Source organism: Doryrhamphus excisus, chromosome 1 (assembly GCF_030265055.1).
Source record: "Doryrhamphus excisus isolate RoL2022-K1 chromosome 1, RoL_Dexc_1.0, whole genome shotgun sequence".
NCBI lineage: Eukaryota > Metazoa > Chordata > Actinopteri > Syngnathiformes > Syngnathidae > Doryrhamphus > Doryrhamphus excisus.
In genome coordinates, this window is record NC_080466.1 from 9,477,398 (window position 1) to 9,491,130 (window position 13,733).

Sequence of the window (13,733 nt, forward strand, 5' to 3'; positions counted from 1 at the left end):
CAGGGGTTCTGTCTGGACTTGTTGAAAGTTAGCATTAGGATATCAACATGAAAACAAGAGCGTGATGTGAGGCTCAATATTAGTTTTTGGATGTCGGACAAGACTTACAGTAAACATCCCATAGAATCTACACTAATGTACACTATAGGTCTCCAATGGAAGGAGCTAGCTTTTACAGGGAGATTTTAACATTACTTTAAAGAAAAGTGCAATGACAAAAATACAAAATACAGTATAGTATATATGACAATGTATTGCAATCTACTAATTTAATTTCTACTACGTTACACCTTTCTGCACTCTGGGTGTATGCCAGCAGACCCGCCTCCACCCACCCAGACAAAAAGACTGCATGCCTGACAAAGGGACTTGCTCTGTTAATGTTCTTCTATGGATTTCTCTCCAGACGAGGAAAACAGACACACAGGCACATGGCAATAAATTAAGGCCGGCAGAAATCTTCAGGTTGAGTTTCATTTATTGTACAATCAATTCATTAATTTATTACTGCCCAAGAGACATTTTTTTCTTAAAGAGAAATCTTGTCATGTTTTAATCCTGCAAGATCTTGTGACACCCCTGTATGTAATATTGTTTACATTTTGAGAGTAGCAACTGAGGCTTTCGATCAAGACATTCTATGGCCACCCTTGGAGAATACTTAAATTTTTACTCCAATGATAATGACAAAACACCATAATAACAATCTGGACATGCATTATGAAGAGATGCCAAAGTCAGTATTTGAAGTGGCCTATAAAAGTCCTGACTTGAATCCTATTGAGATGCTGTGACCTGAAAAAGCCTGTAGTTACATTTGACCTGGCTGAATTACAACAATTCTGCAAAGATAAGTGGGCCAAAATTCCTCCAAAGCTCTGTAAGAGCCTCATTGCAAGTTACTGCAACCACTTGATTGCAGTTGTGCTGCTAAGGGTGTCCCAACCAGTTATTAGGTTTAGGGGGCCATCACTTTTTCACACAAGGCCATGTGGGTTTGGATTTTTTTTTTTTTGCTTTAATAATAATAAGCTTAATTTAAAAACTGCATTTTGTGTTCAGCTGTGTTGTCATTGACAAATATTTAAATTAGCTTGATTATCTGAAGTGTGACTTGAAGTGTGACAAACACGCAAAAAAAAGGGCAATGGGCATGATAATTAGTGGATTCACCTATTAAGAATCTGTCATGTGGAGGTACATATGTCAGTCAATTGAGTCAAAATGGAGCACTTGGCTATGACCAGTAGAGGCGCTGCTGATACAGTCTGATACTATTTGTCTAAAGAGGAACAAGATGATCTCAGCAATGGGAAGTTCAGCTATATCCATGTAGTCCTGTGCTATTCTGCCTCCCTGGCATGGATACATGAGTTCAGAACATTCAGAGAGAAATTCTATGCGGGAGATTTTGTTATATCCCGCATAGTTGATCATTGAAACCTTGTCACGTTCTCATTGATTGTTAAAGTCACCTTAGGGCTGCATCTGTGCACATTTCTAGTCTTTGCATACCAGCTAAATTATGCGGTTGACACACAGGTGAGGAGTGGTGTGAGTAAGTCATCAAAAAATGGCATTTCTCTCAGACGGGAAATTGTGTAGTCAGACAGACTATACGGGGCGACGCCTTGTTTTTGTTTTTCATTACAAGAGAGGCAGAAGGGGGGGGGGGATGGGGTGCAAGAATTTTGCCCATTGGCTCAAATTACCAATTGGATGATGTGTATGGAGCACTGCCTGGTGCAGCTGAGCACACTGCACTCAAAGAGTCCTTTTTTCAAATGGAGAGAAAGCCATCCGCTTGCTCGCTCGGACCTGCTCCCTTGCAGAAAAACACCCCACTCCCTCCTGCTGCAGACCCCTGGCTCTTTCCTGCTTGCTTCCCCTGGCGGAGGTCCAAGTGCTTCATGTGGCTGTGACTGGGGCAGGTTGGAGGTGGAGCCCCAGCCCATGTCCTCTGAAGACACTTGTTTTCCAATGGGACAAGGGCGTGTTGGTGTTGGCAGAGTGCACCAAAGGGGTGGGTGGGGTGTGTAGGGGGGGGGGGGGGGGGGTTGAGGGGCTGTTGCAAATGCCCCTTGGGAGAACAAGAAATAAAAGAGCTAGAGAACTTTCACACGCCCTTTCTGGCGAATACCAATGCACCTGTAGAGAGGTAAAGACGGTTTAAAGGGTGTTACAGGATCACTTCTTTGAATCTTTGGCCTTTACGTGACAAAATCAAAACACGCTGAACTGACCTGGGCTTAAGATGTATTAAGTCACTGACCCTTTGCTCACGGTCTCTGACTGACCTCAAAATGAAACAAACTTTTTGAAAAGGTCTCAGAGGCAACGCCCTTCCTGAAGATGAAACAGGAAAACGACTGTGCTTGTTTCAAGAGGGAGCACGCTTGTGCTCACACTATGGCATACTCACCCATATGAAGCCCCTCTTGCAGAGCTTCATCTCCCTGATTAGGTTTATTGTAGTTGCAGTGATGGCCAGTGGAGACCTCCCATTGTTGGGAGCTTGTTTACCGTTCAGATGGAGTTAGCCAAAGGAACGAGAGATGAGGGGGAAGGTTTACGCTGAACAAAGACATGGTTCATGGACAAGCTTGACTAATGGAGGACTGAAAGGCCCTCGTGAACAAATTTGAATGGACTAAGGACAGAATGGGAGGTTATCCGCTGATAAAAAAAAATGTTGCAAATAAAAGCAGCCTTTTGAGTTATGTAGAATATGTAAACAAAAACAAGACTTTATTAGTGGAGATGCGTTGTCGTCACTAGTACTGTATTGAACCTGCACATGTGCAATGTTTACTTCTGTTCAGGGTCATTAGCCCAAGAGGGGTGGGGGGGGGGGTCTCTTGGCAGGAATGAAGGGTTTTCTGAGGCTGTAGTTCAAGAAGATAGGAAACTTCCCAGGGATGTAATTTTGGTCCACAATGACTTTTGCTCCTGGCTGCTGCCTGTAGATTCTCCCAGTAGACTACAACTGGGTTACCAACTTCAATGTCTATCTGTTAACTATTATAATTTATATGGCAAGGATTATATCATGACATATATTATTGCAAGAAGCTGCAATGTATATCACAACATGGACTTTAGACCAAATTCGTCATCTCTAATTCACATGAGAAAACAAACTGTAAAACAAAGCACCTTCAAGTGATTCAAAAGTACAGGCACATGCATTTGAAGTATGAAAGTCTGCAAGAAATCATTCCTGATCATCTCCTTTGCTCCATAAACATTTTTCTTCCTGAAGGGAAGAACACCAAGTCTTCAAGGTCACAACTTCTCATTTATTGTGCTCCTCAATATTAGCTAACTCACTCTCCCGTTGTGTGCTTGTAGACGTGCCAAACTACGGCTGTACTTGGAGCAGCTGAAGAAGCTGGTGCCTTTGGGTCCAGACAGCACTAGACACACCACACTGAGCTTGCTGAAAAGGGCCAAGATGCACATCAAGGTATGATAAGGATGTGGGGAGGAAAAAAGCAAGACGCTTACTTTCTATGGACAAAACATTTGAGGTATACCTCTGAAGGTGAGAGAACGACATAGGATGAGTTCATCCAGTCGTTCCCACAATAGTTAGTAATAACACCCCATATACTAGTTAGCATAGTGGTGGCTCCATCATTCTTTGAGTGGCATATCTATGGTCACTTCCGAATACCAGTCAATTTTGTTGACGCTACGGAGGAATCTCACTTTCCTCATCATTCTGTTTATGAGCAATAGCAGCAGCACAGTCATGTGGTCAGGGAAAAATTCAATTGTCACCCTTCATTTTTAGTTTAGTTTATTGTGCGTGCCGTCTCTGCGGAGATATCACGTGCTGGTTATTGTCCTGATGTTGACTTGCCTCCAAAAGAGGCTTTATAGTGTTGACTGCTCTTTGATTCACCACTGAAAACATTATCAAAGCAGTTTATTTGTGCTTGGTCATTTAGCCACTTCCTTATACAATGTTGAAATGCAATTAAGTCGTCTTTTTTTTACTTTTAGACAATCATTTTGAATAGTTATTACAAAACTAGACCTGATAGACCTTGTTTGACTTTGTTTGGTCTTTGTTATCACCTTCATTTGCATACATTTTGATGGCCAGTACAGTTTTTTGCATGTTTTGTTTGGATCCAACACGTTTTGATGGCCTTTTTGTACATATGTGCAGAAACTGGAGGAGCAAGACAGAAAGGCTTTAAACATGAAGGAGCAGCTGCAAAGAGAGCACCGCTACCTCAAACGCCGCCTTGAGCAGCTGTCGGTGTCAGGAACTGTGGAACGTATCCGTACTGACAGCATGGGCTCTACCATTTCCACCGACTCTGAGCAAGGTACGCCGATTCAGGCTGCATTTTTGGATATCTGTCAATATGAGAGCTGACTGGAATATTCATCCAACTGTATACCCGATGGCCTCTTCATACGGGCTTCCACTCCATCAACAGTTTGCTCCAGCACCATAGTTCAATTGCTCTTTGCTGTCCACTGACCTCTGGACCACATAGTGATCTTAGTGACTTGATAATCAGCTTCGACCTTGTCCTCGGGTGATTGCCCGGGTCAATAGGTTAACACCTCACACTGCGTAATGAAATCTGGCTTTCTCTTAAGCTACAGGCTGTAGATTTCTTGCTGGCCTTTTGCATGTGTGTAGCACCTTTAGGATTGTTCCTATAAAAACACATGGGTCCCAGCTTGGAATACCACTATGCTATTTTCATAGAGCATCAGTGTAATGTCATTTTTGTCCTTCTAAGGTTGGGAGGGTGAAGCAATAACGCCACAATTGGTGCTAATAACAAATAACACAAAGCTTTGTCTTTAAATATGTATTCAGTTTTTAGTTTAGCACAAAAACAGAGCTACTGAGGCATTTATTGCAGTAAGGCATTTATTTATTTAATTGGATGAAGCTTCTGGTGATCACTTAAAGAGCAGGCCGCTGTTACAGAAAATGCAATGCAATATTTAAGACTTTGCTCGCCAAATCTTGTTTTAATCCTCAAGTCTATCAATGGACAAATTACAATTTCCTCTCTTTTTGTGTGCAGAGGTGGATATCGAAGGTATGGAATTCACCCCCGGCGAGGCAGACAGCGTGGACAGCATCAGTGACCCTGAGGTAGAAGAGGAGGAGGAGGAGGAGGACCACTACAGTCTCCAAAGCAGCTCCAGCGACACCAGTTACACAGCCTCACATTCCCACAGATTGCAGCCACACCACTGTTAGACTCCTGTGGCCAGATGATCCCGCTTCTTCACCACCACGACCCACGACCACCACCACCGTGACTGTTGGCAGCCCCCAGTGTCGCTCATTTCCTCCATCAGAGCAGTCTACACAGGCGGCCCCCTATGAACCCCATTTGCTGAAATGCCACTCAAGCCTTCCAGACATCCCCTTCCCTGTTCCACTGACCCTACCTCACCCTGTTGTCTTCTGTCTGAACACACCCGTCCTATCACGCCCGCCCCGCCCACAAAACCAATCCACCGCCAGTCAGTGTATTTGCAGGCTCAGGGAGAGCAGTGGGGGACTTCTGCAGTGAGATGGATAGCTTTAACTTGTTAATCAGGATTTGGGAATCTCTGTGTGTGTGTGTGTGTGTGTGTGAGACTGTCTGCCTGTCTTTGTATGTATGTTAGACAATGTCACCCAGTTCACGACAGGTTTTAAAACAACATAACAAAAGCTCAATGTCATCGCCATGAGGCAACTATGAAGACAAGGCTTTAAAATATGCAAATCACCAATGTTTTCTTCTGCATAGGGCTGGGCGATATGGACCAAAACACACATGCCCACATATGTACTTAGTTTTTGTTTATATATATCCCGATATTTTCTACAAAAGTAAGGCAAATAAGAATCTAAAAAATATATAATTCAATCTTCAGTGCAATCATGCTGCAGCAGGGTTAGCGCTTCCATCTCATGTTCCCCATGACGACAGACGGTAAACATTGTGGATGCCGTCTTTATACAGCAACCTTTATTGCGTCCTTTCTGCTGTTCACTCTCGCTATGCAGCCTCTCCTCCTCCGCATCTCTAGGGGGGTGCTCAAAGCTAACAGCTGCTCCCCAGTGCAAACAATTGAGCAAGAGGCAAGTTACAAACGTAACAAGATGAACATCCATAGCTGCACACTTGCTTAAGAGGTCGGTATGGCACGAAAAAACAATAAGAAAGTACGACTATAGCACTATTAAACACTAAAAAAAGCAGTGAAAAATACACAGATGCTTTAACTAGCTTGCACTCGGGTGCGCCATAATGAAACATGAGAGCTCCGCATCAAATCCTGTCTATATGGATATGCATGATATGCTTGTTTTTGATATCATGCTTAACAGAAATATCAATATTTTTTAAATATCGCCCAGCCCTACTTCTGCAGTAGACAACTTTAGGACCTCAAAAGCTGCACCACAGATTTACAGCAATAGTCACCCAAGTGTGAGAAGATCAATACAGTTCCCACGCTGGAAGCAGGAAACGTTTTGCTTAACACCAGAGACAAGGGCAACCTGTTAGCCTGGTTGTAGCAAAGATGATCCAAAACACTAGTACCATAAAATACTTTAATTTGTACAATTCAAATGAAATTGTATTTTTCCGTAGGGCTAATTCACCGTGGAAGTTATCTCAAGGAACCGCTAAAACAAAAACCATTGATTCAATTCCTCCCTTAATGAACGTGTAAGAAAATTACATACTGTACGTTGTCTTTGTGCTAAACTAAACAAAAGCCAAGGTAAGATGGACTAAATCTGTCCACGTATGTGACTAGTGCTGATGATTTTCATGACACGACAATATATATATATATATTTTTTAACAAATTTATTCCAAACTTTGTAGACTAAAAATCAAGCTGAAAGAGTGAGAGAGCTGCAGCAGAGAAGAGTCAGTGGGTTATTCTTTTGATTATTGCCTCACCACTACTCCACACTACTGACCACTACACTATAACACCATATGGTGCGGATGGACTACTATGGCAAATGAAAAAAAAAACAAGCCTTTTGGAACTCTATTCCTCAGTAGCGAACCGATGTAGCAAAACATGCAGGAGGAGGGTGCTTCCTCCGAGTGTTTCAATGGTTCTGGTGGACCACGAGGCACCACGGGAGATTTGTGCCTCCCCCCCCCCCACACTTTTTTAAAAATGCAGCCCTGTCATATTTTCATGCTTTTCTTGAGTGTGTGGCTTGACCTGATTAACAAATCAAAGCTACAAGTTCTGCACCATCTTCTGAGGATTTTGTATCTATTTCATAGCTAAACTAATTACATTCAGTTAAACCAAGATCGATCAACCTCTCTTCTCGAACCTTCCTTTAAGGTTACAAACGACAGTCACTGTTGACGGAGTAGGCGCTTCTGTCGCTTTCTTTCGCTATTTTTGCAAGCTTTGTGCAGCAACACTTTGAAAAAAAAAAGGGGCCACTTCATCATGTCAGGCCTCACCAAAAAACTAGAAAAGACTAGAAAAGACCTAAAAGTTCTCAAACATAAAAAAAGAAGAAGCTATAATCGCCAGTGTACTCTATTTCTCACATTACCTTTTGTATTCTATTTTCCTACATATTTTCTTTGAAAGAAATACAAAAAGTGGTTTATATATACGTATACACACACACATATTTGTGTTTACATACATACTTATTAATATACTGTATGTGTGTGTATATACTTATATACACACATAAACACACACAAAACTGACTTAGTATGTATGAATATACAAAATGTCAAATACAAAGACCTTTACAGAGGTAATAATGCTGTCAGTTAGGACTTTTTACACATCATTTATATACATCTATATTACCGTTGGTTACTTTTTTAAATGTTGTTGTTAGACAACAATTTCATTCAACTCAATGGGGTCTCAATTCAAAACTACATTGCCACCTGGGCGCACATCAAAAAAGTAAGGTAAAAGCACCATAGCATATGAAAAACTAACAAACAAAATGATATATTAATTATAGGTATTTTGGAAACATGTTCGGCTGTAATATAAACTTTAATGATTGGACCGTTTTAAAAATACAGCCATTAAATGGGTCACGCCTCCCGTGTTTGTAGCTCAGCTAAATTAGAAGTTAGCTTGATATGCTTTTGAATGTGCAGCCCGGCGAATGGTGCCAATTAACAATATATTGGTTTAAAAACAAAAGCTTGACTCACCGCGACTGATGGTTACTAGCACAAGCAACAATGGAATCCGTGCAGTAGTTTCAATCACGGTAGCGCTGACAAATACAAAATATCAGCCACGGTGATGAGCAGCAGCTAGCAAAGGCGGTATCGTGCCAAGGTAGCAACCGGAACTGTGTCGCTGTGTCACAAATTGTTCGATACACATGCTTACCGAACCTTGTCCGTGAAATGTGTATAACTTTTTTCTTTTAATATTACTTGGCAACGATTAATTTTTGGCATAGTACAATTTTCCCTATTAATATTATGTTTCTTTTTTTCTTCTTCATATACGTCCTCTCTGACAGTTACAATGAATTATTATCTCTGTAAAGGCAGTGTTTAATACAGTCTCATTAGATTGTGTACTTAATGAGGTGGGCGGTGAGTGTTTGTATAGATTCTATATCATGAGTGACTCTCCTGCTGTGTTCTGTGCCTTGGTGAGCACCCCCCCTCCCTCCCTCCCAACCAGTCCCCCACCCAGTCCAGTCCCTACTCAGGTCGGCACCCCCCCCCCCTCCAACAGACTCCTCCAATTCCTCATCCCACCCATCCACTCGCAATCACAAGTGACGCGCCACAAACACTTCCAACCAGCAGGGGCTGCACAAGGAAAGCTCCTGCACCCTCTCGGGTCACCCTCCCGGGTCACCCTCTCGGGTCACCCTCCCTCCCTCACCACCACCACCACCTGCCAGTGAAGCCTATGTCATGACCACACAAAACCACACACTGGTAACGTCCCATGGCAGCTTCTAGTCAGCCCCCCCAACGGTCACCAGGGGGGGCTTGAATTGTCGAGGCTTGAAGCTTGTTGGTTTATTTTATTTTCTCATGAGTTGACTTTGTGTTAGTTGAGTGGGCATCACCGGGAGAGGAGCGATTTCAAGAATATTTCAACCGATGGCAGCTTCCGGCGTTAATCCTCTGGCCTCCCGGTGCTCGGCTCCATCAGTGTTACCCTTCCATTCTGACACAGCAATATGACCACCGTGTGCTTTTTTTTTTTTTAAGGGCGGGGAGGGTTTTTGTTTTATTTTTTATTTTTTGGAAAACAACCAGGTGGTTTGTGCTTTTTGACTCTGTGGTGCATTTAATGGTGACCAACTCTTTTTTGATGACCTCCTAACTGCACTCTCTTCAAAACACTGCAGGAGGGCAAAGAAAAAAATAGAGACGAAAAAAAGCTGTTTTTGTGGTCATTGACAGTTTACATTCATGTCAATGATGTGTACATGACTGTTTGTAGCGTTTGACTTTTTTTTTTTTAGCCTGTTGGTTAACTGAGTTCAACTATATTAATGGCATAAAGATGACTCTCTCGCACAGAACCTCCCTGTAGGAATGGACGAGCGAGTGGGATGATCATTGGTGATGAGACTTTACACAAAATCATTCAGTGTTAGACACGTACACAGTCTGTACCAAGGAGTATGAGGTCCATGCTGAAAAGACACACTTTAAAATTAGTGAAAAAAAAGAGGAAAAACACGCTACAATGAGGAAAAATTTCTGAAATTTGTGTGGAAAAAAGTTGTCAAATTCTGTTTTTTTAAAATTATGAGAAACATTTGTAAAATTGCAAAAGGCCAGATTTTTTTGAAAATTTGAAACTTTTTTTGAAAATTGTTAGGGAAAAAAATGTATTCCGAGAGGAAACGGTGTTAAAATTTGGGGGATAAAATTCCAATTCTTTTTTTTTTTTTTTGCCTTACTGCAATTCCAATTCTGAGAAAAAAGTTGAAATTATTAGAAATATTTTACATTTTGAGGGGAAAATTTGTTAAATGAGTATAATAAGTATACATTTACACTCACAAAATTACCACTTTGGGCCTTTTCCTCATAATATTACATGTTTATTGTTGTAATATTACAACTTTATTTTCCAAATATTGTCAACTTTTCCTTAATTCTCATAAAATTCCAACTTTATTGTCTAAATTCTGTGACATTACTCTTGCAGTGTTTTTGTTGTCTTTTCATTGTGGCTCTAATAATCCTTGTTAGAATGTGAGTGGCTGACTTCCAATGGTACCATTTAGTTTGTACTGTATGCATTTGCTAGCCGCTATGGAAAATCTTAATAACAATGTGCCTTTTGGAAAATGTATTTTCTTAAAAAAAAAAGAGTAGAGATTGTATCTATTAATCAGCGACTGTTGCTGTAAAGCCCTCAGAGATGCGTTCTTGTTGGATGTCGAAGCTCCAAGCGGGGTGATTTAAGAGCCTCTGGAGGGATGGGGACGGGGGAGGGGTGGGAGGCGAGGCATGATCATGGCTGTGGTGTAGCTGTTGCACAGAGATTTAACACAAAAGCACAATGTAATGCTGATGATGGAGGAGGCTGCGGAGAAAGACAGAAACACCTACTGTGCATTGGTGCTTGTCAAATCATTATTCCTGCCAAATACATAGTCACTTTCAAACCTTTCCATGCCCAATGACTAGAACTGTGAGTTCATGTTCGTAATTCCAGATAGCTTTAAGTACTTAGGTAGGCTTTAGGTCAATGTTTGTAGAGATTTAACTATATAATAAATATATATGAAAAGACACCTGTGATATGTACGGGTGTGTATGGAACAGAGGAGTAGTTGGTTAGTAGGGGAGGGTTCTGTGCCAGAGACCTGTGAATATGTTCCTTTTAGCAGATGTGTATTATGCGTTCAGAAGATGTTATATAAAGTTCATTTTTTGTTGTTGTTTGTGAGACTATGAGCGTGTATGTGTGTGTGTGTGTGCGCGCGCGCATGTTTGTGTGTACGAATACCTGGTGCTGGCTACGTTTTAGCAAACACTTGAAGGTATTGTGTACTCTCTCATTGTAATATAATTAAAATGTTTTATACATAAAAGTTGCCTCAGCTTCTTTATTGCCTCACACAGATTTACTGTATGTATTGTATATCCGTATATGACAACATATTTATTTACAATCTTAAATTAATTGATTAGTCTACAAGAATATATTTACATTAAATGCAAACATGTATGACCTTGCAGTTTTTGTTAGTAATGGAGAATAAAAATCCAAACCTACATAGCCCTGTGTGGAAAAAGTGATTTATCTCCCGTCAAAACATAACTGGTATTAATTATGATCTATCAGTGTGGAAAAGGTCATACAGCCATTTCTAAAGCTTTGGGATTCCAGCAAACCACAGTGAGAGCCATTATCCACAAATGTCAAAAACAAGGAACAGTGATGAGCCTTCCCAGGAGTGGCCAGACAAACAAAATGACCCCAAGAGCACAGCGACGACTCATCCAAGAGGTCACAAAAGACCCCACAACCACATCCAAAGAACTGCAGGCCTCACTTGCGTCTGTTAATGTCAGTGTTCATGATTCCACCAAAAGAAAGACCTAAATGATGCATTTACAAGCATAAAAATGGCGACATGAACTAAAATAAAATTACAAAGCATTAGAAAGATGCATTCAAACTGTGAATGTAGTTTTAATTTTACACTGGTCACTAGATGTCAGTCATGTTACTTTTAATGATCAATGAAACAAACACCAGACTTGATCACTTCAACAACATGCTTTTGTTGCAGGTTTGAATTATCTCACAACAGTCCCAGTAACAACATAACTGTAATAATAACAATAATCATAACTAGATAATGCACTGTTAGCAGACATTGTGTTTGAAAGGTGCGGAAATTGAAATTTAGGGCTCACTGTATTGCTAAATAAGGCAAAACCTAAAGGGAAAAATTCCGACATGACAATAAGGTCATGGAATATTTATTTTCAAGCAGCTATTAGTTGAATGATATTTGACTGTTTTTCCAAAAAAAGAAAATAAAGGAAATATCCAATAAAAGGCCTGCTTTTAAGAAAAAAATTGTGCTGTTATTGCTTCCCTAGCAGCACAACCAGTGGGGTCATCCGATGGATTTGGATCCACAACCTCGGGTGGCTGTAGGGTGACGGAAGGTGCTCTTTCTTTTCTAATGGTTGCGATGTTGTGCAGCACAGCACAGGCACCAATAATTTTGCTTGCCCTCTCTGGGGTCACCCTCAAACCATGCAAGCATGAAAATCTGGCCTTAAGCAAGCCAAAGGTCATTTCTATCCTGGCCCTGGTTTTGGCTAGGGCCATATTAAATCTGTCTTGTGGTCCGACATCAGGGTCAGAATAAGGTGTCATTAAAAAAGGCTGGCATGGATAGGCCTGATCCCCCAGCAGCAGTCCTCTAAACATGCCTGATGAAGACAAGGGATATTGCTCTGATTGGTATCATTTTAACATAGTGAAATAATGGACATTTAATATTGCTATTACATTAAAATAACCATACCTTGTTGAAACCCTTGGCACAGGGTGGATTGACTGAAGATCCGGGAGTCAGGAACCGATCCCGGCCATTTGGCATCGATGCTGGTGACCATACAGTTATGATCACAAGTCATCTGCAGAGAGCCATACGGGTTAGTGTAGCCTCACTAATGTGAGATTTTAATTCACTCTGCATCTCCAATGAGTACCTGCACATTGAGACTGTGGAAGGACTGGCTGTTTAGAAAATCAGCCTCATTTTCCCCCAAACTGGACTGGAGGGGTACATGCATGCAATCAATTGCTCCAAGCACCCTGGGGAATCCTGAAAAATTAATACATTGCATGTTATTTCCAACAAGACAACATGAAGGACTTATTATGTCTCGGCTTTTTCTATACCGGCAATGGCAAGAAATCCTTCTGTGATGGCTGATGCGGGCATATGGCCAGGGAACACGACAAACACGTTCAGCAGCTCAATAAGTGCCTGTGCTACTCGATGGATGCTTCTGCACACAGTGTTTTTACTGATGTTTTCAGCATCCCCCACAGCATACATGAAGGTCCCCGTGGCGAAGAAACGCAACGCAATGCAGACCATTTGTGGCACTGTCAGCGCACCGCTTCGCCGTGTGTCATTGGCCACGTTGGGCCCCAAAAGCTGGCACAGATATGCCAATCCTTCCGAAGTGAATCTGTATCGGTCATAAAGGAATTCATCCGGAAATGCCAAAGGATTTTGTCGGTCCCGGAAATTCCTCGCTTTTCTCAGCGAGCCTCGTACTATGCGTGCACCGATTTCCACTGGGTCCTCAATAAACGGTGAGGCCATTTTTCACAAACAACGAAAGACTCAGTGGGTGTGGCCTTTGTAGGATCGGATGCGATTGGTCAGTGGGCGAGCTTCTGAGCAGATTAGCCGATGTTGCACGGCTTTTCTGAACCTACAGTAATCTCCAAATATATAATTCTTGGGGAGAATACCCTGCTTCGCAGTGCAGCCACCATGATTTGTCAGTCATACGTCCATAAAAACATAAAACTTCCTCGGCAAACTTGGCCTAGCTTGAAGCTAACGGCTAGCCACTCCGAATGGTACAAACAGTATCCATCTGCTGTTAAAGCTCCCTGAAAATGAAGCCAAAACAGTGCAAAATAACCATTTATTAATTTTGTCGTACCTTGGCTGTTTTCAGTCCATAATTTGTGTCAAATGA

The 13,733-nt window shown here is 41.6% G+C and overlaps 2 protein-coding genes across 2 annotated transcripts in view; one reads left to right on the forward strand and one right to left on the reverse strand.

Moving 5' to 3' along the window:
* Nucleotides 1-10,808, forward strand: part of mxd4 (MAX dimerization protein 4) — a 26,621-nt gene extending 15,813 nt beyond the window's left edge. The window contains exons 4-6 of the mRNA XM_058074996.1: nt 3,352-3,466; nt 4,178-4,340; nt 5,061-10,808. Coding sequence (XP_057930979.1) covers nt 3,352-3,466; nt 4,178-4,340; nt 5,061-5,239 — 457 coding nt within the window. The 3' untranslated portion in view covers nt 5,240-10,808. The remainder of the gene's footprint in view (nt 1-3,351; nt 3,467-4,177; nt 4,341-5,060) is intronic.
* harbi2 (harbinger transposase derived 2) lies at nt 10,061-13,570 on the reverse strand. Its single transcript, XM_058074984.1, has 4 exons — nt 12,916-13,570; nt 12,723-12,838; nt 12,536-12,647; nt 10,061-12,440 (listed from the first exon to the last, which is right to left on the reverse strand). Exons 1-4 carry the CDS (start codon nt 13,346-13,348, stop codon nt 12,067-12,069), a joined length of 1,035 nt encoding a protein of 344 aa, XP_057930967.1. The 5' UTR covers nt 13,349-13,570; the 3' UTR covers nt 10,061-12,066.
* Between the last annotated feature and the right edge of the window lie 163 nt (nt 13,571-13,733).